At 39.2% G+C, this 24,828-nt stretch overlaps 1 protein-coding gene across 2 annotated transcripts in view; it reads left to right on the top strand.

Annotated features, from left to right (window-relative positions):
* LOC121377618 overlaps positions 1 to 24,602 on the top strand; it is a 33,655-nt gene extending 9,053 nt beyond the window's left edge. For both annotated transcript variants that reach the window (XM_041505682.1, XM_041505681.1), the window contains 9 exons: positions 7,506 to 7,696; positions 9,431 to 9,479; positions 12,564 to 12,797; positions 14,444 to 14,659; positions 15,378 to 15,599; positions 16,998 to 17,234; positions 19,571 to 19,777; positions 22,880 to 23,110; positions 24,294 to 24,602. In XM_041505682.1, coding sequence (XP_041361616.1) covers positions 7,506 to 7,696; positions 9,431 to 9,479; positions 12,564 to 12,797; positions 14,444 to 14,659; positions 15,378 to 15,599; positions 16,998 to 17,234; positions 19,571 to 19,777; positions 22,880 to 23,110; positions 24,294 to 24,532 — 1,826 coding nt within the window. In that variant the 3' untranslated portion in view covers positions 24,533 to 24,602. The remainder of the gene's footprint in view (positions 1 to 7,505; positions 7,697 to 9,430; positions 9,480 to 12,563; positions 12,798 to 14,443; positions 14,660 to 15,377; positions 15,600 to 16,997; positions 17,235 to 19,570; positions 19,778 to 22,879; positions 23,111 to 24,293) is intronic.
* The last annotated feature ends 226 nt before the right edge of the window (positions 24,603 to 24,828 follow it).

The following is a 24,828-nucleotide window of genomic DNA, read 5'->3' as shown; positions in this document are numbered from 1 at the left end:
ACATTGAAATTTGCAGCTATGGCCATGGTAACATAAATAATATAAATGACAACAAAATGCTATAATTACATAAGTGGATCTTCTTCTCTTCGTATATGTGTGTAATTTCATGTTGAAATGTCAACTGATTTTAATAATATTACTAGAAATGTATAATAGTTAATGTTGGACATTATCTTCATAATTTCCCCCGAAAAAGCGTTGATGACAGCTTGAGATTATATGATAAAGAGACTATTACCCTCGTGTATTTCGGTATCGTCAGTATCATATATTAGAAATAAAAATAATGTAAAAATAATACAATTTGTATTCCTAATATATGATATTGACGATACCGAAAAACACTGGTAATAACACACACACACACACACACACACACACACACACACACACACACATATATATATATATATTTCATCGACTAGTTAGAGAAACTTTTTGGATACACGAACTGAGAACCAAAACGCCACATGGACTTAATGATAACGTTATATTTCATGTAAACACATCTTAGGCATTCAGTAACGTTATAAATATCCAATGTAGTACAGTGACATTACTTTGTGTTTCCATGTTCCATAATTAATTAAATAATCTTGTCTTTATAGTAATTTAACAAAATTGCTATAAAATGCATTTATACACTTATTACCTTTTTCTATTTAAAATGTGACATTGTTCTTTAAAATTTCAATATGTTCAGTTAGTGGTCTAATGTCTGTTTTGACGGCTACTTTTCAATGCATTAACCTGCTGTTTTTAGACTACTGTTGTATCTACGCAGATCCTGTACAAATTGATAAAACAATATTACAATAATGGAAATGAGAGTGTATAAAAAATAATCTGTTTGTCTCAATGACGTCAGGATGAGAATGACGTCAGGATGACGTTACGTCATCTTATTGTTAATTTGAAAAAGGCAATATGCCGAAACATGTAATTATTAAATAACTGAACTGTTGGTAGTAGTTTTATTATTATATTTTTTCAAAATGTCGTGTCGCGCACTAAGGCCATGATAATGAAAGTTATAGAGCTGCTTCCACCGCCCGCATACCGTGAAAGGTGACGCTGAAAACTTTCATTATATGCAAAAAAATTCATTAATTGCACAAATAAGGCACTTAATGATCATCACACAAATTCAAGTTCCAAATCGTCAATACTGGTAATGTCTACGAGGTCCTTCGCGCCAAAACTGCCATCTCCGTCATACAATCCAGGGGCGTAACGTGAGCTGGACCGGGGGGGGGGGGGGGGGGGGGGGGGGGGGGGGGGGGGGGGGGGGGGGGGGGGGGGGGGGGGGGGGTGGGGGGGGGGGGGGGGGGGGGGTCGAATATGAACCAAGTGGACCTTTTCTATTTTATTTTTGCACCACCAGAAACTCCATATGTATAAACCTGTATATTTTAGTTCTGAAAGCGGACCATTTGCTTCAGCGGGGGGTGGGGTGGGGGGGGGGGCGCATCCGAACCCCCCTCCCCCGGCCTACGCCCCTTAATTCTGAAGTGTAGCCCAGTAGAGCATTGAATCCTCAAGTAGGAAGCAGTATATTCCAAACATTGACGAAAACTGCCGAACTCTTGATGTGTCGAACGGTGTGATTGGTCCTTCTGTTTCAGCGCATCGAATAGACCAATGGAAAACTTCGGCTCTTGCACGGCGCCTTTGCCGATTTCCCGCTGATTTCATGCGGTAGGTAATCTTCCATGGTGTCGAAGACGAAGCAGATACCTATCCTCAGTGTGAGGACTACCTTGATCCACCAATCCAAAGGAGACACTGAATCATATAGGCCCTAGCTAGCTAGTTAGAGCTCAATTAAAATGAAATTAAAAAAATTCAATAATTTTTAATTCCACCTTCAAACATGTCAAAGACCTTATTTGGACTTGGTTCTACTATGGAAATAATAGATCAATAAAAATAATGAATAATGAAAAAAAACCTCATGTGTTTTTAAAATTGTTCGGACGCAAATCTATAATTTTCATTCTCTTGGCCTAAAGACAAAAACAAAATTGTGTAACCAGTTATTAGCGATCGTTTGTATGCACAATGCGATCTACATTTAGTTGTATTTCAAAATAATATGTTTATAGTGTATGAAACTATGTTTGTAATTAGTTGCCGTAATTTATTTATGTGATATTAGTATATTACGATCGCTAAATGTGTTAATTTAATGCTTGACGTCCGTGTTTTGGTCTTGCGGTCTTCGACTTTATTTAATTCCCAAATTCCTGTGCATATAAAAACTATGACACAACGTTGACATTAATATTATTGACGTAAATATTTCCATAATTGCAAAGTGTGTGTACTTACACACTGAAAACATCCCATGGGCTCATAAATAAACCTGGGATAAATTTCCGTCTGATTGACTGTTTTAACATGGCTGACGGAATTGACCTTGCCCTTCAGTAAAGTTTATTTTCCTCCAAAACTTGTACGATCGATTAGCTATTTTCTTAGTTAAACATATCCTAATATTGTTTGTAAATTATGGCAAATCATTTTATTAATTAATTGAGATAATAACTGTAAAACTGATTACTGTAATATTAGTGCTTTTAGGAACTATATCTTTGTACGCTGAGAACCTGTTTACGCAAACAGGTTGCTAAGGTCTGATATATCGGTACACAATGTTTGTAAACAACAGTATAAAAATGTTGTTTTTATAATAACCCCCAAAGGCTTTTTCATTAAAACTATTTTATATTGAAATTAGACCAAAAAAGCAATTGTGTAGTGATAGTGCGTGTTTATGTACATTAGAATTTGTTTGTATTATTAGCTTGAATTCCCAATGTATTTGCAATGCACCATAGCGTCTTTTTGTGCCTATTAAATAATGCCGTTTTTACAATATTCCCAAAGACTTTTTCATTAAAACTATTTTCTATTGAAATTAGACCAAAAACGCAATTGTGTAGTGATAGTCACGTATTTATGCACATTATAATTTGTTTGTATTATTAGCTTGAATTCCCAATGTATTTGCAATGCACAATAGCGTGTTTCTGTGCCTGGTCAATAATGTTAGTTTTTTCATAAATATTCTAAAGGCTTTTTCTGTGAAATTGTTTTACGCTAATTTTAGACTAAAAAAGCAATTAAGAAATGTTAGTTTTATGTCTGTGCACTTTAGAAATTTCTAATATTAATTATTTCAAGTTTGTAATGCTTTTGCTATGGGCTGAACTGACGAATTGATAAAAGTGGAGTTTTTTAGGATCTAGAGTGTGCATTTACAAACTGTAAATTGCAAACGGAATCTGGACCAAAAAGCAAATACTTTATTTATTGAGCAATTGTGTGCATAACGTAATTATTAAATGAAATGATATTTATTTTGTAAAGGTAGATCTCTTCCTAGCGTGACGTAATTTCTGATTGGCTGTTATGACGTCACGTGGTACTTAAGAAAAAGTATAAAAGGCGGACGTCAGTGGGCGTCAACGCTTGTTCTCTCACTGGTTCACGGTCTGACAAGCAAACATTAAAGACATGTCCCCTTGTCGAACTTTTCAACTTTATTACATTGCATACATTTAAATTGACACTGGATTAAGTTTAACTTATATTTTTAAAGTCAAATTTTATTAACTTACCATCTTTATTTAATTAACTTGCTTTATGGAAGCAATATTTATAAGCAACTGCAAGCTGTTTACATTTATTGGAGATGCAGTCCTCACTGGTTTAATATAACTATATCTGAAAGGAAGAGATCTATCAATCTATATGTTGGAAACTTACCTGTGAATGTTAACTTTATTTTCATTTACTAGTAACTTTTAAATAAATTTATAACTCTGAAAACTGGTACACTTCGGCTGTGTCATCTGTGGATGTTATTTATATTCTCTGGACATTGTTGATATCCTTGGGACGCGGCCACAATATATATATATATATATATATATATATATATATATATATATATATATATATATATATATATATATATCATATAATATCTTACATTTTCAGTGCAATCAAAGTATGTGATTATTTTCAGAACACATACTTTAAGAATTTGATGACTTTTCAAATTAGATGTAAATTAGTCGATGTCTTAGCACTAGGTTTATTGACATTTAAGCAAACGTACGTGACACTCCATGATTGATGTATGTATTCACAGTCATCAAATAAAATACATTTCAATGGCAATTTGACACTGAAAGCTGTCCAGAGTTCAGAAAACAAAAAACGTTAGGCATAACTTTATTTGGTAGTAAGGACATTGTCACGGGGATCCTATAATACCCGTAACTGAATGAAATACGATTGTCCAAATATCTCTCCTAACTGTATATCTAGTAGATATCTCTGTAACGGGCGGTTATACCCTGGTGGCTCGTCTCTAGGTATGATCGGAGATAAGATCTTATATAAAGTATATATTATTATAGCACGTTTAGTTCACTAGAAAACACAACAAAAACACAATACACTTTGGAATCTGTATTAACCTACGCTGACAAATGTACTGCCGCAGTAGTTAATTAACAACAACAAATAATCACAACCCAGAACTGATCACTTAATTAGTTAATCTCTAGGTGTCTAGTTTATACAATATGCTAATCACTTCACCGTGACACAACACCCACACGTGTGGTAATTGAGAAACGCTAACACACACACGTGTGATAATGGAGAAACGCTGCCAGGAGAACTTAATTAATAAAGGAATTACAACTCTATTCCTAACTGGTTAATTTTTAATTAACCCTAACTACTCATTCAATAACCTTGTAATACAGACTTAATACTGGCACCTATCACAATAAAGACACTAACCTACAGTTTACCTAGGTCCTCTAGGATGACTGGTTAAGCTTTTTATATATATTAGAGCAGTGAGCCTACTGCGTCAGATGACCGGCAGCACCGTCTAAATAATATTGGTATAATACAGTATTAAAATATTTAAAGTCACATCAATCACATCAAGGTTATACACAGAGCAGAAAATATATAATTACCAGTCCGGACGGACAGCGATCTCCTGGAGCCTTCCTTATGTTTCCCCTCGATATCTCTAGAACCCAGCTATTTATTCAAAACTCTCAGAGACAGCGAATATCGCCTGGGAGCACAACGCGGTACCTCACCTATCATCTGATATTTCCACCTCTCCCAGAGTCGGTATATTTTCTTAGATGACCAGACATTCTGTCGCCAGTCGCCAAAATCACGGTCGTCGAAACCGCACTCGCAGAGGTATTACCTGGGCTGGGTGTGTATTAGGCGTACATCTCGATGACCGTCGCGCAAAGGTATTACGTAACAAGGTGCCCACCTGGGCTAAGTGCATTTGGAACTGCACACGGCCCTCTAAAACAATTAATATCGCTACAGTACAGGCGAAAAGAAATTAAGAGCATGTACCGTCACAGACATCCAAAATGACGTCATTCGAGTTTGACGTTATTTCCATTCAAAAATACACCGCTCCACGTATTCTTACGTCATTTGAATATCTAGTAATGGCGGACTGGAATTAAAGTTGCGTGTAAGTTTAAAAAACACATTGTATTAAGCTTGAGCTTATATGATAAAGAGATTATTACCCTCGTGTATTTCGGTATCGTCAACATCATATATTAGGAATAAAAATTGTATTATGCGATAATATATGATATTAACGATACTGAAAAACACTCTGGTAATAAACTCTCTCCCTCTCTCTCTCTCTCTCTCTCTCTCTCTAAAAAGTATGCTTTGTTCATGACATTATAGGGTCTAAAAATACTCAATTTTAAACATTTATTCACCAATATTTATGTGTACGAATATGCCAAGACTTACCTCACAGCAGCGGGAACAAGCAAGCGGACGCCTACGGGCAGGTGAAAGCGTTAGTAATATTGCCAATGATTTTAATGTTCACATCACAACCATTTATCGTCTGCAAGATCGTTTTGTCACCACCAACAGTACTGCTGACCTTCCACAAAGTGGCCGTCCTTGTGTCACCACCCAACGACAGGACAGACATATTCATCGCTTCGTCAATGGTGACACAGTTAGACGTAGACTCCGTATAAACACTCTCAGTTGTCATCGTCCTGCCCGTCGTCCCAGTTTGACTCAGCAGCACCGACAAAACCGTTTACAGTGGGCCATATTTCACCGGAATTGGCGTTATCAGCAGTGGAGACATGTGATCTTTACAGATAAAACTCAGGTTTGCATATCCCATGCTGATGGAAGAGTTCGAATATGGAGCAGACGTGGACATCGTTATGATGATCAGTGTGTGATGGAAAAAGATCCATGGGGTGGTTCAAGTGTTATGATATGGGCTGCAATTGGCCTGAATCAAAGACTTTGCCCAGTTTTCTTCCAGAATATTGGTCCGGGAAGGGGTAATGGTATTACAGCTCAGCATTACATTGATCAGGTCCTCAGACCCCATATAGTGCCTTTTTTTGCACGCCAGACCACACACAGCTCGGGCTACGGTTCACTTCTTACAGCAGCATAACATCAGAATTTTGCCTTGGCCAGCCATTATACTAAATGACCATACCAAAATTATTTCCAAATAAACAAAACTATATCTCATATAGTAAAACATTAATTATTAAAGAAAAACAATTTCACACAACTTATTTTCGATACAACCTAAATCCGTTTTCACTACATATGTATGTTGTCTTAAAAGTCAGGTTGGTCAAAACGAGGTGCCTTTTCTTAAATTACTGTGTTTACTATGTGCATACAGATGTGGTTCACAGGTGACATCATTACTGTGTTTACTATGTGCATACAGACGTATTTTACAGGTGACATCATTACTGTGTTTACTATGTGCATACAAACGTGGTTTACAGGTGACATAATTACTGTGTTTACAGGTGACATCATTACTGTGTTTACTATATGCATACAGACGTGGTTTATAGGTGACATAATTACTGTGTTTACAGGTGACATCATTACTGTGTTTACTATGTGCATACAGACGTGGTTTACAGGTGACATCACTTCCAAGCCGCAATACCGGACGCAATCAAAACCAAACTAAACATGAAAAAACTAAATGGCTGCCCCCATTAAGCAGGAAATGTCATGTTTTTTACTCATTCTAAAATTACGCGTTTTTAATTTATTAAACTGTCAGTATATGTTGGTGGTCCGGGTATACAACTTTTCAACATATAAGGCTCATTTTTTACATGATTCATCCTTTAACAGTGAAGGTTAGTTTTTACATTACCTTTGAGTAAACTGACATTTTAAAACCTTCCACATCAAACTGTTTACTTTGTGTCTGTCCCTGCCTCTATGTTGGTCTCTCTCTCTCTCTCTCTCTCTCTCTCTCTCTCTCTCTCTCTCTCTCTCTCTCTCTCTCTCTCTCTCTCTCTCTCTCTCTCTCTCTCTCTCTCTCTCTCCATTATGAAATACTATTGTCCCCACACATCTCACCCATTTAACCACTTGTTTAAAACGTGATATTTGCTTTTATATTTCAGTTCTTTTCCATGGTAGAGGACGCAAAAATTGGGCATTGGGCAAACGCACCCACCAGTCGTCGACATTTAACCTCTTTTTTTACTCGAAACACGCCGTCGACGGAAGTCTGTCCAACGACGGCATGACATTTTTCTCCTGTATGCACACAAAATTTGAGAGACATCCATGGTGGATAGTGGATCTCCAAGTGGTACGGGGGTAGAGGTTTTGGGTGGGTTAGAGCTAAGGTTGGGTGTGTGGGTGGGGTGTTTGGTTTTGAGTGGGTCTGATGGTATAGTTAGGATAGAGTATGGTAAGGTAGGGTAGAACATAATAAGGTAAGGTAGAGTAGAGTAGGGTAGGTAAGGTAAGGTATAGTAGGGTAGTATAGCTACTAGGGTAGGGTAGGGTAGGGTAGGGTAGGGTAGGGTAGGGTAGGGTTGGGTAGACTAAGGTAAGGTAGGGTAGAGTAGGGTAAGGTAGGGTAGAGTAGGGTAAGGTAGGGTAGGCTGGAGTAGGATAGGGTAAGCGTAATATTAGCATCATACTTTTAACCAAATATATTTTTTTATAATTTTGTTTAGTCTTGAATATATTTATAATATTGTTTCTGTAAACTTCATTGATAGATGTGTGGCTTAGGAAGTGACGTCATTTTCCCGGTCTTTAATCTGTGCATTATAAAGTTTTGTTTAGTCATTTTGGAAGTCATTCTGTGAGGTTTTTGTTCATTGATGTGCGGTGTAATAAATAAAATACTATACCCATGAAGTCTCGCTCCTGTATGCACACACGATTTCAGAGAAATCCATGGTGGATAGTGGATCTCAAAGTGGTACGGGTGGAGAGGTTTGGGGTGGGTTAGAGGTAAAGTTGGGTGTTTGGTTTTGAGTGGGTCTGTTGGTATAGTTAGGAAAGGGTATGGTAAGGTAGGTTAGGACATAGTAGGGTAAGGTAGGGTAGAGTAGAGTAGGGTAGGGTAGGTAAAGTAGAGTAGGGTAGGGTAAGGTAGAGTAGAGTAAGGCAGGGTAGGGTAGGTAAGGTAGAGTAGGGTAGGGTAGGGTAGGGTAAGGTGGGTAAGATAAAGTACGGTAGTGTAGTTACTATGCTAAGGTAGGATACGGTAAGGTAGGCTAGTGTAGAGTAGAGTAGAGTAGAGTAGGGTAGGGTAGAATAGGGTAAGGTAGGGTAGGCTGGAGTATGATAGGGTAGTATAGGATAGGGTATGGTAAGATAGAGTAGGATCGAGTAGGGTAAGATAGGGTAGGGTAGGGTATAGTATAGTATAGTATAGTATAGTATAGTATAATATAGTAGGGTAGGGTAGGCTAGGCTAGGGTAGGGTAGAGTAGAGTAGAATAGGGTTGAGTAAGGGTAATGTTAGCATCGTATTTTAACAAAATATTTTTTTTTATATAATTTTGAATATCGTTATAACATTGTTTCTGTAAACTTCATTGATAGATGTGTGGCGTAGGAATTAAATGTTTCATTGATAAATAGCTAAATGGAGTGACGTCATTTTCCTGTCTTTAATCTGTTCATTTTTGCAAGTTTTGTTTAGTAATTTTGAAAGTCATTCTGTGCGGTTTCAGTTCAATGATGTGTGGTATAATAAATTAAATACTATACTGGTAAGATTTCGCTCCTGAAATACGATTAAAAACACACTCGTTGTCATAAGCGTATTTCCATCATTCTACCCTAAAATATAGTTGTAATTCATGTCAAAATGCGTAGTGATTCGTTTACAACCCTATATAGCTGTTTGGCAGTAATGCTAATATGAATAAACGTTGTAATCCAGATTCGGGCATTTTCGTTTAATTAGGGCAAAAGCGCCCCTACAAAAATGTGAGCCCGTACGCATATGCTTGTTGTAGTATAAACTCACACGGGAAATCGTTTAGTATTCTCTATGTATAATGTTACATATCTTCAACAGACCATCCGTGTGAAGGAAGTTTACATCATGAACCGAGGCGACTGCTGTGGTGGGTTTTTGTTACTTTGTTGTTACTTTGTTGGTCATTTACGGCGGAGCGGGGGTGGGTGGGTGTGTGGGTGGGTGTTGCTGGATATGCCTTAATTCTGAATCAAAAATATTATTGTTGTAAGTCTTAAGGCAGAGAGTAATTTTACTCATAGAATGCAGGACATTTTAATTCAGGACATCAAGTTTTCAAACGTTTACGGGGAGCATACCCCCATATTGAAGCTCAAAATGTCCCAATTGCCCAAAATGTCCCAATTGCGGCCCAATATATCCCAACTGCCCAGCATGTCCCAATTGCGGCCCAACATGTCCCAACTGCCCAAGATGTGTTGAAGTTTGTTTATTAATCATCCCAAGATGTCCCAATTGCGTCCAAACTGCCCAACATGTCCCAATTGCGGCCCAACATGTCCCAACTGCCCAAGATGTCCCAATTGCGGCCCAACATGTCCCAACTGCCCAACATGTCCTAATTGTGGCCCAACATGTCCCAACTGCTAACTAGTGTGTTGAAGTTTGTTTATTAATCATCAGTTGTTGGACGTCAAACATTTGGTAATGTATATATCAGTAGAAAGTGATCTTTTATATGCACCATCCCACAGGCAGGATAGCACATACCTATACATTTGATACCAGTCGTGATGTGTATTTGTGTATGTGCGTGTTTGTGTGTGCGTGTTTATGTGTGCCTGTGTGTGTGTATGTGCGTGTGTGTGTGGGTGCGTGTGTGTGTGTGTGTCCGTGTGTGGGTGCGTGTGTGTGTGTGTGTGTGTGTGTGTGTGTGAACCTGAATTCAGAAGTTAAGAGGGCGATCACCCTATAAACAAAACATATTGTGTAGTTTGTTCTGTCTGATCCCATTCCGTTTTAAAAGCAGAATCCGCATGGCGGTTTTTCAATCTGTATTCCTTGTTCTTTTTTTTTAAGTTGTTATGGTTTGCTTTTGGGTTTTATTGGCTTTATTATTGGATGGTTGGAAGGGTAATCCGCTGATTTTCAGTTCATTTGTTTTCTTTGTAAAACTAACTTCAGACATTTTATTTCGTCGAAATATTTCTTGTTTGACTACAAAGGCCCTGTTAATTATAACGCACGTACAACCACCACACAATACAACACACAACACAAAACAATGCAATTCAATATAAACAAAATAAATACCATATTTATTGCAACGTTTGTTTCTTGGCAAATGAAAAGGGTAAATGTTGCCAGTAAAACAAAAACATACAGAAACATTCATACACACATACATCCACCTATGCATATATATATATATATATATATATATATATATATATGTATGTATGTATGTATGTGTGTGTGTATGTGTGTGTATGTGTATATATATATATATATATATACACACACACACACACACACACAAATATATCTATATATATATATATATATATATATATATATATATATATATTTACACATCAAAGGCCGTGGTATGTGCTGTCCTGTCTGTGGGAAAGTGCATATAAAAGTTCCCTTGCTGCTTGTCGGAAAGAGTAGCATATGAGGCAGCAGCGGGTTTCCTCTAAAGAATATGTCAGAATGACCATATGTTTGACGTCCAATAGCCGATAGGCGTCGTTAAATAAAACAAACTTTACTTTTTAGATAATAGATACACGCACACTCATACATGTACATACAAAGTATATACATATTTACACAGCATATTTCATGATGTGCCGTTCGCGAATCACTGGTTGGAATAGGAAAATTCAGTAGCTTCATCCAGATGGGCAACCCTTCATTGTAGTCTCATTTCAAACGAACGGATTACGACCGATTGAAAATCCCAGTTTCAAAATGTCCACATGCCTTTAAGTGGTGTAAACGGAACCCCACGACTGGTATATCAAAGGATTTTGTATGTGCTGTCCTTCTGTGGGAAAGTGCATATAAAAGACCCTTTGCTGCTAATAGAAAAATTTGACAGGTTTCCTCTCGAGAGTACATGAATAGTTCATTAATGTGCCTCTAGAGGTGTCGTTAAACAAAAAACAATTTCACTGAATTAAGTAAATGTAACAAAATATATGGCATGTCTTGGCCCAAGATGCCCCAGTGACATCTTGGGCAACTGGGACATTTTGGGCTTCAACAATGACACGGGTTTCTTCGATTATGTTAACTTCAGTATACAAATATTTTCTTCTACCTTTATTGTTGGAAACCAATTCGCCGAGTCAGCGTTGATTAACGTGAAATATGCAGTTGTTTCTATATTAATTGTGTTTGAATGTGGCCCGTTATGGGTGTATACTACCAAATCAAATCCCATAGACGACAATCGTAACATATGTGGCTAAAACTCCTACCTGCGGTGTATCAATCGACATAAACGCCACGGATATAAACACTAGCACCCCTCATCCTTAAAGTGAATCAGAAGAAATTGGGGGTCAAGCTGCTCATTTCTGAAATAACGGGTAGCGTCTATGACTACCCTAGTTCCGCACACAATTCGAGTATGTTTTTTTTGCAAATACCCCATACATGTTTCAAGCACAAGGCTATTTGACATAGTGGTACTAGATGAAATAAAATTGAATACCTTTTTTGCCCAGATGAACCTTTTTTTACACTTTTTTTTTATAACCAACACACTCACATTTATCATCAATCACATGACTCGTGGTGTTCACTTCTCTATCAAACGTTGGTTGCACCTCGAACTTTGACCCAGCCGGAAGTTATTTGGTTTAGTAGTACCTATACTGATAACATATATTTTTCAAAAAGTGTCCAGCTATGTATTTTATTGACAAACAGGATCTGGTGTATTCTGACAAACATTGTAAACTGACAACCTCACTGAAACTATTGTTTCTACAGTGCAACCTGATATAATTTACACCTCATAAGGCATATAAATATTGCATACAGTTTTATACAAATGCAATATGTCATATTAAACAACAAAATGTTTTTAAATAAACGTCCTGAAGATATTTATATCTGTGACGTTACAAAAAACGTCAAAGCCCAAAGACGTTCATGGAATGAAGAAAGTGCTGAAGTGACATTAAACATATGTCCTATCCATTCTCTTTTTTTCTAGGTAAACGACTTAAACATTTCCACATTGACGTTCACAAAGGTAACTTTGCACGACTACGGTTAGTCGGCTTGTGTCATTACCAAAGTGAACCCCTCAAGACTGGGATTGCCAAGAATTTCCGCTGCCCCTATGACCTGATAGGTCAGTTCGTCCGACTGTGGATTGACAGCTACGATGAAGCTCTAAACGTGTGTGAAGTCGAGGTGTACGGGTCGATGTACATACATAGTAACGGTATGTGATATGAAGGTTACACGCCACAATTAATTATTCCACGCAGGCGCGGGACGTAGCTCAGTGGTAAAGCGCTCACGTGATGCGCGGTCGGTCTTTGATCGATCCCCGTCGGTGGGCCCATTTGGGCTATTTCTCGTTACAGCCAGTGCACCACGACTGGTATATCAGATGCCGTGGTATGTGCTATCCTATCTCTGGGATGGTGCATATAAAAGATCCCTTGTTATTAATGTAACACTGTAGCGGGGTTTCTTCTCTAAGACTGTATATTAGAATTACAAAATGTTTGACATCCAATAGCTGATCATTAATAAATGAACGTGCTTCAGTGCTGTTGTTAAACAAAACAAACTTTAAACCCTTAAATGAGATTTGTTACACTTAACACAAAAAAACCCGCAAGTCATGATAGGTGTGTGAGACTTGAGTCTGGGCGAATCGTCAAGTGTGGCTCGTACATATCATCGTCCATCTGGGTCCAGTTCCAGCTGGTACGCAACAGGAGTAGATGTGCTGGTGCAGTCGCTGCCTAACTTGGCCACCTTGGTAGACTGCCCTCTTTACGTGATCCAGCTAGCAGGGAACTGGAGTAGATGTGCTTGGTGCAGTCTTTCCCTAACTTGGCCACCTTAGTAGACTGCCCTCTTTACACGATCCAGCTAGCAGGGAACTGGAGCAGATGTGCTTGGTGCAGTGTTTCCCTAACTTGGCCACGTTAGTAGCCTGCCCTCTTTATACGATCCAGCTAGCAGGGAACTGGAGTAGATGTGCTTGGTGCAGTCTCTGCCTAACTTGGCCACCTTACTATACTGCCCTCTTTACACTATCCAGCTAGCAGAGAACTGGAGTAGATGTGTTTGGTGCAGTCTTTCCCTAACTTGGCAACCTTAGTAGACTGCCCTCTTTACATGATCCAGCTAGCAGGGAACAGGAGCAGATGTGCCTGGTGCAGTCTTTCCTTAACTTGGCAACCTTAGTAGACTGCCCTCTTTACATGATCCAGCTAGCAGGGAACTGGAGTAGATGTGCTTTGTGCAGTCTTTCCCTAACTTGGCCACCTTAGTAGACTGCCCTCTTTACATGATCCAGCTAGCAGGGAACTGGAGTAGATGTGCTTGGTGCAGTATTTCCCTTAGTAGACTGCCCTCTTTACATGGTCCAGCTAGCAGTGTAGTCGAAAGTTGATCGGTTGGTACAAACCGATTATAACCGATGATCGATGGTGAAATTACAATCGATTCCCAGAACTACTTATCACTCAGTACTACACATAGCAAGTACATGTAACTTCAAATGAGGTTTCTAAAATACTTCAGAGGTCAACCTACGTGTAATCATCAATGAAAGATAAAAAAGCATATCAGAATTTTGTAGTATTTTTTATGAGCTGTGTTTATCTTTGATTAGCGGGACGCCAAACCAACATGCGTCACAGGATCGAATCACCTCGGTGGATTTCTTCTTTTTTTTCCAGCCAGAGCACCACAACTGGTCAAAGTCCGTGGTATGTCCTTTCCTGTCTGTGTGATGGTGCATATAAAATAGTTTTGACATTCAATAGCAGATAATTAATTAATCTATGTGCTCTAGTGGTGTCGTTAAACAAAACAAACTAACATTTTCTCTCTCTCTTCATTTGTCAGATCCGAGTGACGGGTCATGGGCGTTAAACATGCCGGCCTGGCAATCAACATTGGAAAACGGCTATAAAGCCGTCGACGGCAACTACAACAACATGTGGGTTGGTGACTCGTGCTCACACACCCGCGGCGGCGACAAGAGGCCGTATTGGCAAGTGGATCTCTTGCAGATGTTGATCATCACCAGCGTCAAACTGTACAATCGTAAAGACTGCTGTGGTAGGTACTACGAATTTAAAGCGACGGATCCTTGTTTTTAAACACTTATGCTAGGTTGAGACTGTCAGCCGTCACTGCGAATTTAAAGCGACATACCTAGTTTTTAAACACTCATCCTACGTTCATACTGTCAACCGTCACTGCGAATTTAAAGCGACATACCCTAGTTTTTAAACACTTATGCTTCATTGAGACTGTCAACCGTCACTGCGAATTTAAAGCGACATACCCTAGTTTTTAAACACTTATGCTATGTTGAGACTGTCAAACATCACTGCGAATTTAAAGCGACATACATTAGTTTTTAAACACTCATGCTACGTTCATAATATCAACTGTGACTGAGAGAGGCGATAGTTAGAGAGAGAGGAGGGAGGGAGAGAGGGGAGGGATTGAGAGATAGTTACCAGGGGAAGAAGACGAGGGAGAGAGGGAAGTTGAGAGAAAGATGGAAGGGGAGATCGAGAAAGAGTGAGAGGAAGGGAGATATATAGGGAGGAGGAGGAGAGAGAGAGAGAAAGAGAGAGAGAGAGAGAGAGAGAGAGAGAGAGAGAGAGAGAGAGAGAGAGAGAGAGAGAGAGAGAGAAGAGAGAGAGAGAGAGAGAGAGAGAGAGATTTGACAGAAATATAGGGGATAGAGAAAGAAGGGTAGAGGGGGAGAGATAGGCAAACACAGATCAATAATGAATTTTAAAATATTATAATTATTTTATCCCAGGTGACCGACTCCACGACTTCCGGATTGACGTGTATGCACGCACAAACAACAAAGACCCCCACAAATGCAACGAGCAGAAAGGGTCTCCAATGGGGCTCTCTCGGAAATATAAATGTTTCCAGGACCTTCTAGGACGCATCGTTCGCGTCACAAAAACGAAAATCCTCGGAAAACATGACGTGTTGACGTTATGTGAAGTCGAGGTGTTCGGCTGGAAACTGGGTATCTTTGTGCTAGTATCAGAAAGTCAACTGACACGATGAAGTTGGCCAACTAGACGGTTGCATTGTAATAATTTCCCCAACGGCCAGATTCTTACGACGGGTGCGCTCAGATTAACAACTAATCGGCCGTAGAAGTCGTATATATACAATGAAAATCGAGTTGTAAGAGCGCTAAGACCAGAAAGTTGGCCAACTTGGTCGTGGCCGTTGGTAGTAGAGTCTAGCATAAAATATGCTGACCATATCCTGGAAATATCCTGGAAATAGCTTACAAAAATGACATAGAAACTTTTTTCTTTCTTTTTTTAAAATTAATATACATATTTGCAATTGTAAATGTAACTAATTATTTCACAGGATCGTAAAGCTTTTCACTGTAAGTAATTATTTTTGTTTGATCTAACAGTTTGGTACATCTGTTCGGGTTCGCTGTTATTTCTTTTACGTTCACTGAAGCATGACAACTCGCACAAAAAAGAAATCATCAGCCAACTGTTGTTGTTGTTGTCGTTCATACCCAAATGAACATAAAGGAAATAACACACAATACTTATAATTAAATTTGAAACACTAAAAGTTCATATTTTATTTAGAATTTTTTTTTTCTGATACAATAACGCTCGCTAAGACAAATTAGCAATATCAAGAGGCGTCAACGGATATGACGTTGCTTGACGACGTTATGTTTATGTTCATCGTGAAATGAACAAACTCGCGTTGCTAGTACGGCTGGACCAATGGGATGACGTTAAATTGTAATAAATGTAACGGAAATTTAAAAGTCCTATGTTAAAGTTGAAATTACACATTAATCGACCCCTCGCATAATCTTTCCCCTAATTAACTCAATAATGGCCAAATATAGCATGTCACCATCGTTGTTTCTGTTTTGTTTTTTTGTCAGCTGACCGCAAAGAATTATAGAAAACCCTTAGTGTGTCGAATGTGTACGCATTAAGCAGTGACGTAACTGACATACTATCAAGATTCTCCCCTAAAATAAAATAAAACGTTCTACTAATAAATGAAATTATTTTGTTATAATTTTTTATAGGCATATAGCTGAAGGTATAAACTGTACGTTTCCAAGCTCAAAACCGCCATTATTCCAACTTTGACATAGCGTCTTTAATTATTATAAAATACATTTTTCTGTTTACATCTTTATATTTACCCAGTTTCAGCTCAGCCAGTGCACCACGACTGGTATATCAAAGGCCGTGGTATGTGTTATCCTGTCAGTAGGATGGTGCATATAAAAGATCCCTTGCTACTGATGTAGCGGGTTTCCTCTCTAAGATTATATGTAAAAATTACCAAATGTGTGACATCCAATAGCCGACGATTAAAAAATCAACGTGATCTAGAGGTGTAGTTAAACAAAATAAACAAACAGTTTCAGATCCCGAATACCTGAAGAGTCGGGACAATTTTGCTATAGGCCAACGGGTGTGGCAGTCCGCGGGCACGGTCAGCGCGAAAAAAGCCGTGGACGGCAATCTGCATAACAACGATGCCGGCGGTACGTGTTCCCTGGCGGAGAGCAATAGCGGAGGTAGTACCTGGTGGAAGGTGATGGTCGGCACGATGTACGTGGAAGCCATCTTGCTCGTCTTCCGAGTTGACTGCTGTGGTGGGTATATATTTACAATGTCACGCACTTTTCCCCCCAGTGGCGTAGCGAGGAGGGGGGGGGGGGAGGGGCACGGGGGCCATCCTCCCCCAATCAAACTTTTTTCTTTCTTTAAGTATTACATTTTATAAAATAGTGTGAGTTGCCCCCCCTCCCCCCATATGGGTTGGCCCCTCCCCCATATAAAATATTCTTTGGGGTTTTTGTTGGTATTTTTTATTAAGGGGGGCGGAGGGTTGGGATCTCCTAGGGAGTGTCGATCCTTTTATGTGGATCATGGAAGCAATCACGACTTTGTCTAAAACATCGTTTCAACTCTGCCTTGTGCAGAGATACGACTTTGAATATGGATCTGTTTTGGTTTGTGTAGTGTTGGTTTTTTTGCGGTGGGGCGGGGGGGGGGGGGGGTGTTTAAATTATTTTGTTTGTTTTTAGGATGGTTTTGCGGGAGAGGGCTTTTTTATTGTGTTATTTTCTTTTGGGTTATTTATTGATGTTGTAGATTTGTTGGTATTTGGGGAGGGGGAGGGGGGGGGGGGGGTCTCTTTTATTGCTGTTTCTTTTTTTGCTACCGGTTAAGGCGACTTTAAAACTAGGGGCAGGATTTAGCTCATTCGGTTGAGTGCTCATTTGAGGTGCTTGCATCGCAGGATCGAACCACCTCGGTGAATCCATTCACCTGATTGGGGTTTTACCGTTCCAACCAGTGCACCACGACTGGAATGTCAAAGGCCGTGGTATGTGCTATCATGTCTATGGGATGGCGCATATAAAAGATCCCTTGATGCTAATCGGAAAGAGTAGCCCATGTAGTGGCGACAGCGGGTTTCCTCTCAAAATCTGTGTGGTCCTTAAGCATATGTCTGACGCCATATAACCGTAAATAAAATGTGTTGAGTGCGTCGTTAAATAAAACATTTCTTTCTTTTCTTTTTTCCAATAGCCGATGATTAATAAATCAATGTGCTCTAGTGGTGCCGTTAAACAAAACAAATGTTTTTCTTTACTTTAAAACCGTGATTGTCTAAATATCGAATTAAAATGTTAGTGTTTTAAGATAAAAGGAATTCTCTACTTTAATATGTAAAAGAAATCAATCCTGTCTTGTTAATAGGGATCGACAAATATAAATAGTTCAATATCACTTAATATATACATTATTAATGCGTGGACCGCTGGGAACAAGACGATGCACAAGGAAAGTTACAAAAATTAGGTCTGTTCTAAGAGAGAATAATACACTGACCACTTGGTGAAGAATTTATTAAGATTGTTCTTACTAAGATCAATAAATTTTTCTACTTTATATCTTTGTTTAGCTTCGTTTTGGTTACCTAACGTCAGGGACGTTTTTTTAGATATCCCTTTGCACTTTAGCACTGGTGATGGAATTTACCAAATGGAAAATTATTGTTACAAGTTTTGTGGAGTTTTTTTTTTTACTTCTTATCGAAATTCTAGTAATTTTTGGATTTTGTCAAAAGTTCAAAGATCATCTATGTGGTTAATATCTTACCTTTTTCAAAGGTTATGATTTTAAAAACTTACCTAGTATGTCTTTTTGCAGAAAAGCTAAATGAACAATGTCTATCCTTATTCTGAGCTTTTGATGGTCCATTACAATTTTTGGGGTTGTAATTTAAAGGCAACACCCCCATAACGTCATAATTTGACATCTGTTGACCTTGAAAATTATCCAATCTAAACCGTCTTTATTTTATTTTATAGGGAAACTGCAAGCTTCATTTTGATGTGTCCAATGCTAGGAGACATTGATCATCTCGCTAAGATATGTCAATTGTACTTTCCCCTACCCCAAAGTTTTGGTCACTTTTTCACCATGTTAACTTTGTACATAAGGTAAAATTTCTCTCTTATTGCCAGGAATCAGAATGACCACCCTAATTTTTATGATGGACCAGGTGGTCCCCTCACCAAATATGGAAGCTGATTTAGGGAACCTACCATGCATGCAAAACGTCCCCAGCTCCAGGAGTAACATGTCTATTAATCCCATAAACGTCCCTAATTTACCCGCTGAAAAGGTTCGAGAGAACCAAACACGTTTGTGGGATATATATTTCATAATGTTCTATTTCTCATTGGTTTTTCTTTATCTTTATTTGCTGGATTATTCTTATTACGTTATTTGTATATACTGTACTGAAACGAATGATTTAAAGGGTATGTATATGTTGAAAATCTAGCCTCAAATACTCGCAGACTTACGCCGCGTGACCTATTACTTTTGGTCAGCGAGCGAAACTATTAAAATTTATCTAATCATATCTTGCCAATGTATACAGTGATTTGAGGATAAATGACTGTTTTTGTAGAAAATCAAGCTCCCACTCTGCAAGTGTGGGTGGACAGGAAGGTGTTGTGTGGCAGACAGCGGGAGTGGTATAAGAAAGGCGCGGCGGTCGGTTATCCCTGCCCTCCCAACACGCTGGGGCACTATGTCCTCATCATGAAAGGTCCGGGAACCTTTCCCCATGACTTCCTCGCGTTGTGTGAAGTAGAGGTGTATGGAAATAAAGAAGGTATACCCTCCTCTCTCTCTCTCTCTCTCTCTCTCCATCCCCTGCGTGTGCTGTAACCTCACCGTGGTGCAGGGGTGTAACATTCTCTTTGAGAATGGCCAATACAGCACAAAATTGAAGTTTTGAGTAAAATTCAGTATCCGTAAAATTCTGTGATATTTGTGTTTTTGCACAGTTCTTTACACTGTTTTTGTTTGTCTTGAATTTTTATATTGATGTTGATCATCACTTTATTTATTTGCATTACCATAGTTTGACACCCAATAGCCGATGTATTTTTCGTGCTGGGGTGTCGTTAAACATGCATTCATTCATTTCTCTCCATCTTAAAAGTGTTCCAGCTATACCTCCTCTCTCTCTCTCTCCCCCCCCCCCCCTCTCTCTCTCTCTCTCTCCATCTTAAAAATGTTCCAGCTATATCCTTCTCCCCCTCTCTCACTCTCCCTATCTTAAGTGTTCCAGCTATTTATTCCCCCCTCTCTCTCTCTCTCTCCCCCCCCCCTCTCTCTCTTAAAGGTGTTCCAGCTATATCCTCCAGCCCCCTCTCTCTCTCCCTCCCCCCCCCCCCCTCTCTCTCTCTCTGTGTCATCGCTCCAGTCCGTGCCTCATGACTGGTATATGAAAGGCCGTGGTATGTACTATCCTATCTGTGGGAATCTGTATATAAAAGATCCCTTGCTGTTAATCGTAAAGAGTAGCCCAATGCGTGACGGCAGTGGGTTTCCTCTCCCATTAACTGCGTGGTCCTTAACCACATGTCCGAAGCCATTACATATAACCGTAATTAAAATGTGTTTAGTGTGTCATTTAATAAAACATTCCTTCCTTCCTCTCTTTCTTTGGTCTCGGATGTCGTTCAAAGACCGTTCATTCTTTATGTAGGACCATGTGTGTGCTGTTCCTCATCATGGTGCGTCGGTCTAGGATCGATCGCCGTCGGTGGACGCATTGGGATTATTTCTTGTTCCAGCCAGTGCCCCACGACTGGTATATCAAAGACCGTGGGATGGTTACATATAAAAAATCCCTTTGTACTAATGGGAAAAAAATGTAGGGGTTTCCTCTCTAATTAGAACTATATGCCAAAAGTACAAAATGTTTGACATGCAATAGCCGATGATTAATTAATCAATGTGCTCTAGTGGTGTCGTACAAACTTTAACTTTCATCGTGGTGCAGGGGTGGAAACATTCTCATATGGGTTTCCTTGGAAGTGTCGAATTCCCTCTCTCATTACCTGCGTGGTCCTTAACAATACGTCCGACGCCATTACATATATTAAAGGTCGTGGTACATGTATGTGCTATTCTGTCTGTGGGAAAGTGCATATAAAACACCCCTTGTTGCATTAGGGAAAATGTAGCGGGTTTCCTATGATGACTACGTGTCAGAATTAACAAATGTTTGACATCCAATAGCCGATGGTTAATTAATCGATGTGCTCTAGTGGTGTCGTTAAACAAAACAAACTTTAACTCTATTACGGTGTCTTGGTTCGTTTTGTACTGCCATTGTTTCTGCTTTAGGCCAAGTACGGCTCTCTTACTTATTGGTGCTACATGCCGTGTATACGCAGCCACAAACGAATCGCGAAATTGTTTTCAGTTCTTAAGAACGGCTGAAGCATGTAGACATTGGGGGAGGGAGGAGGCGGGCTGACTGAGATCGAGGGCGCAAAGCAAACTTCGGGGGTATGCTCCCCCGTAAATGGCGAAAACTAGATATCTTCCAATGCAATGTCCTGCATTCTAAAAATAAATTTCATCTCTGCTTAAGATTTACTATCAATAATATTTTTTATTCAGAATTATTGGAGGGGCTAGAGAGCACATGGGGGAATAGTGCAGTAATAAACTCTGGATTGTATACTAGTATAAACAGAGTTTATGGCTATACCATCACGGGTTTGTTTTTTTTTCGTCTTGAAACGAACTTTATATAAAATTGTATATTGAAATTAGTTTCCGGCATAATACGTAATTCACCTGAATCATTTCGTATACCCACGGCATAATCCAGAATGTTTTCAGAACAGAACTTTATTTACTCTCATGGCCCCCATTCGGTGGCACCAGAGGAACATAAATAATAATAAACATACAAATTGTCAAGATGATTTCAGAAACATATATACCACAATACAAACAGATGAGCAGCTAAATATTAAAAACAGTTAAAATTACACGTAAGTCAAGAAGCACAAAATTGTTTGTTAATAATTGATATAACCGTACACAATTTTTTAAGAACACTAATACGTTTTGAGCTGAAGAGTTGCTGGAATTTGTATATATTTGGTCTATTTACATAGTATTTATTAAGGTATTTTAATCTTTCTTGTCTAAATGTTTTGCATATAAATAGATAATGAAATTCATCTCCAACAATATTGCTATAACAAAGCGTACAGTTTCTATTTTCATATAAAATATTTGTCCACCTCTCCTTTTCAACTGGTAAAAAGTGATTTGAAATTCTAAATCGAAAAAATGTTGTGTACATTGTTTTATCCAGAATGTTAAAATATGATTCTAGTTCCAATTTTTCTTTAAATATTCTATAAGTAGTTCCTTTGCTGGTCGTAAAGATGTCATTTCTCCATGTTTGTAGATACTGATCAGACAGTCTTCTCTTCACAACTCTTTTTAACCACTCCACTGATTTAAATGACTGCTGGTCCCAAACGTTATTCAATCCAAGCTGGTAAAATAGATCTCTGATGTTAATTATCCATTTATAATGCGTCCCGAATTGAATAGAATCGTAATACATTATTTGGTAAGCCTTTACAGATGGTTTTAGGCTTTTAGCCGTTAACAGTCGTGACCAAAAGCAAATTATTATTAGATAGAGGTGTTCTTCAAATTCTTTTCAAATCACTGGCATGATTTTGCAAGTAAGGTTTTGATTGGTCGAATAAAAGGTCAACTGGACAAGAGCTTCAACGGGGTGCTGTTAGATCCACAGGTAATAGTAATTAACCAGTGGAGCTAATTTTAATTAGATTGTATATTATACACGTTAATGGCAGGGTGGTGAAACACAACGCCAGAGTCGGTTGAGGAGGAATTGTCCCCAGTTGATTTTTTGTTTCTTATGTAGATAAAAACTGGGCACTGGGCGCGAAAGCGAGCGTATTGTATTTAACCGCGGGTGGCAAGCAGGTCGGACAGCCGCACGACGCCCCCCAGGCTACGGACGGGGACTTCTCGAACAGTTATTCGGAGAACGTGTGTCCCGTACATACCGGGTATTATTTCTTCACGCTCGTCGTCGACCTCGACGCAAGCCTGTATGTGGACAGAGTCGTGTACCAAACCGCAGTAGGACACAGTAAGTGTGTGTTATGCTAGTCTCAAACTATCAGTTGTCACGACGGAGTTGGCCAACTCGACAGTTGTGGTGTGTATCTGTGTGTGTGTTTCTTTGTGTGTGTATACAGAGAGAGAGAGAGAGAGAGAGAGAGAGAGAGAGAGAGAGAGAGAGAGAGAGAGAGAGAGAGAGAGAGAGAGAGAGAGAGAGAGAGAGAGAGAGAGAGAGAGTGAGAGTGAGTGAGTGAGTGTGTGTTAACGTACTGGCACACATAACAATCCTCTGGCCTCTAATGCCATTGTTGGGACTCTAACCTATGGCTCCACAACTAGTGTAACAAAGGCCGTGGTATGTACTATCCTGTCTGTGGAATGGTGAATATAAAAGGCTGATTTTTACCTGAATTAAACGAAAATGTCCCAATAGACCTCTTTTGCATTCCACTGCGCATGTGCGCGTAGCGGAGCAACTCGTGGACGCTAATCGTGAACTCACGCGAGATCTCGTAAAAATAGCCCTGTTTACAAACTGCATTGACAATGGGAGGCCACGCAATAGGAATGTGCATTAGCTCTTTTGTTAATTATTCTATCAATAGGAACCCAAAAAGTCTGTAAACCTCCAACAAATACTTATTGGAGACGTTTGCGTCTTATGCTGATCACGAAATAAAAAAAAAAAATTCGTTGTTTAAACAGAGGCGTCGGAACTGGGGCGGCAGGGGCGACGACCGCCGCCCCAATATTTGGACAAAAAACAAAAACAAACCAAAAACCCTTCTGTATTTATTTATTATTTTATTTTTTTGTGAGTTTGGGATCATACCCCTTTTTACCAGTACTTTTGTTTCAAAAATGTGTATGAGATACCTACCAAAGTTGTCTCTTAAATGCACCAGAATGCAGGAATTGACATCTAGAATTCAAAACGTTTCCAGGGGAAGGGTGAGGGGGAGGGGGGCATGCCCTCAGACCCCCTAGCATTCCCTCGCTGTCTTTTATATGTCTTTTTTTGCCTGAAATTGAGGATTGCCCTAGCACTAGCGGGATAGTTTCCTCTCAAAAAGTAACCAATAACCGATTAGGTTTTATCCCGTACCAACCAGTGCCCCACGACTGGTATATCAAAGGCCAATAAATTAATAAATTGATGTGCTCCAGTGGTTTCGTTAAACAAAACAAATTCTTTCTTCTTTTTTTTGTAGCGTTTACTATGCGCAAGGTGAATGTTTGGTTAGTTAACACGCTGTTGAAATTCACCAACAAACACGCATGTAACCGCGTCCCTGGAACTACTGGTGCCGGCCAATATGTGACGGTCAAGTGCAAGGGCTATAGACTGGACCTCCTCGCCAGTCGAGTTATGTTGAAAAATACTTTAAGAGGGCAGCCGATGTTAATCTGCGAAGTAGAAGTCTACGGAAAATTCGCCTATTTTGTATAACGCCTTTCTTGTGAAGATGTAGAAATATAATATCGAATATTTAAGAAAGAATAAAGTTCTAAAAAACTTTTAAAATATCCGAGTTTGGTTTTCTGATACGTGAGGGGCGAGATGTAGCCCAGTGGTAAAGTGCTCGCTTGGTGCGTGGTCGGTCTGAGATCGATCCCCGTCGGTGAGGCAATTGGGCTATTTTTCGTTCCAGCCAGTGTACTATGATTAGAATGGTATTGTAATGACAGACCAAACGTTTCTGCATTACTTTTCAATATGAATACCCTTGACGTCAATGCATTATG

The sequence above is a fragment of the Gigantopelta aegis genome, chromosome 7 (genome assembly GCF_016097555.1).
Source record: "Gigantopelta aegis isolate Gae_Host chromosome 7, Gae_host_genome, whole genome shotgun sequence".
NCBI classification, from domain to species: Eukaryota; Metazoa; Mollusca; class Gastropoda; order Neomphalida; family Peltospiridae; genus Gigantopelta; species Gigantopelta aegis.
The sequence above is the reverse complement of the archived record's forward strand: the minus strand, read 5'-3'. Positions and strand labels throughout refer to the sequence as shown.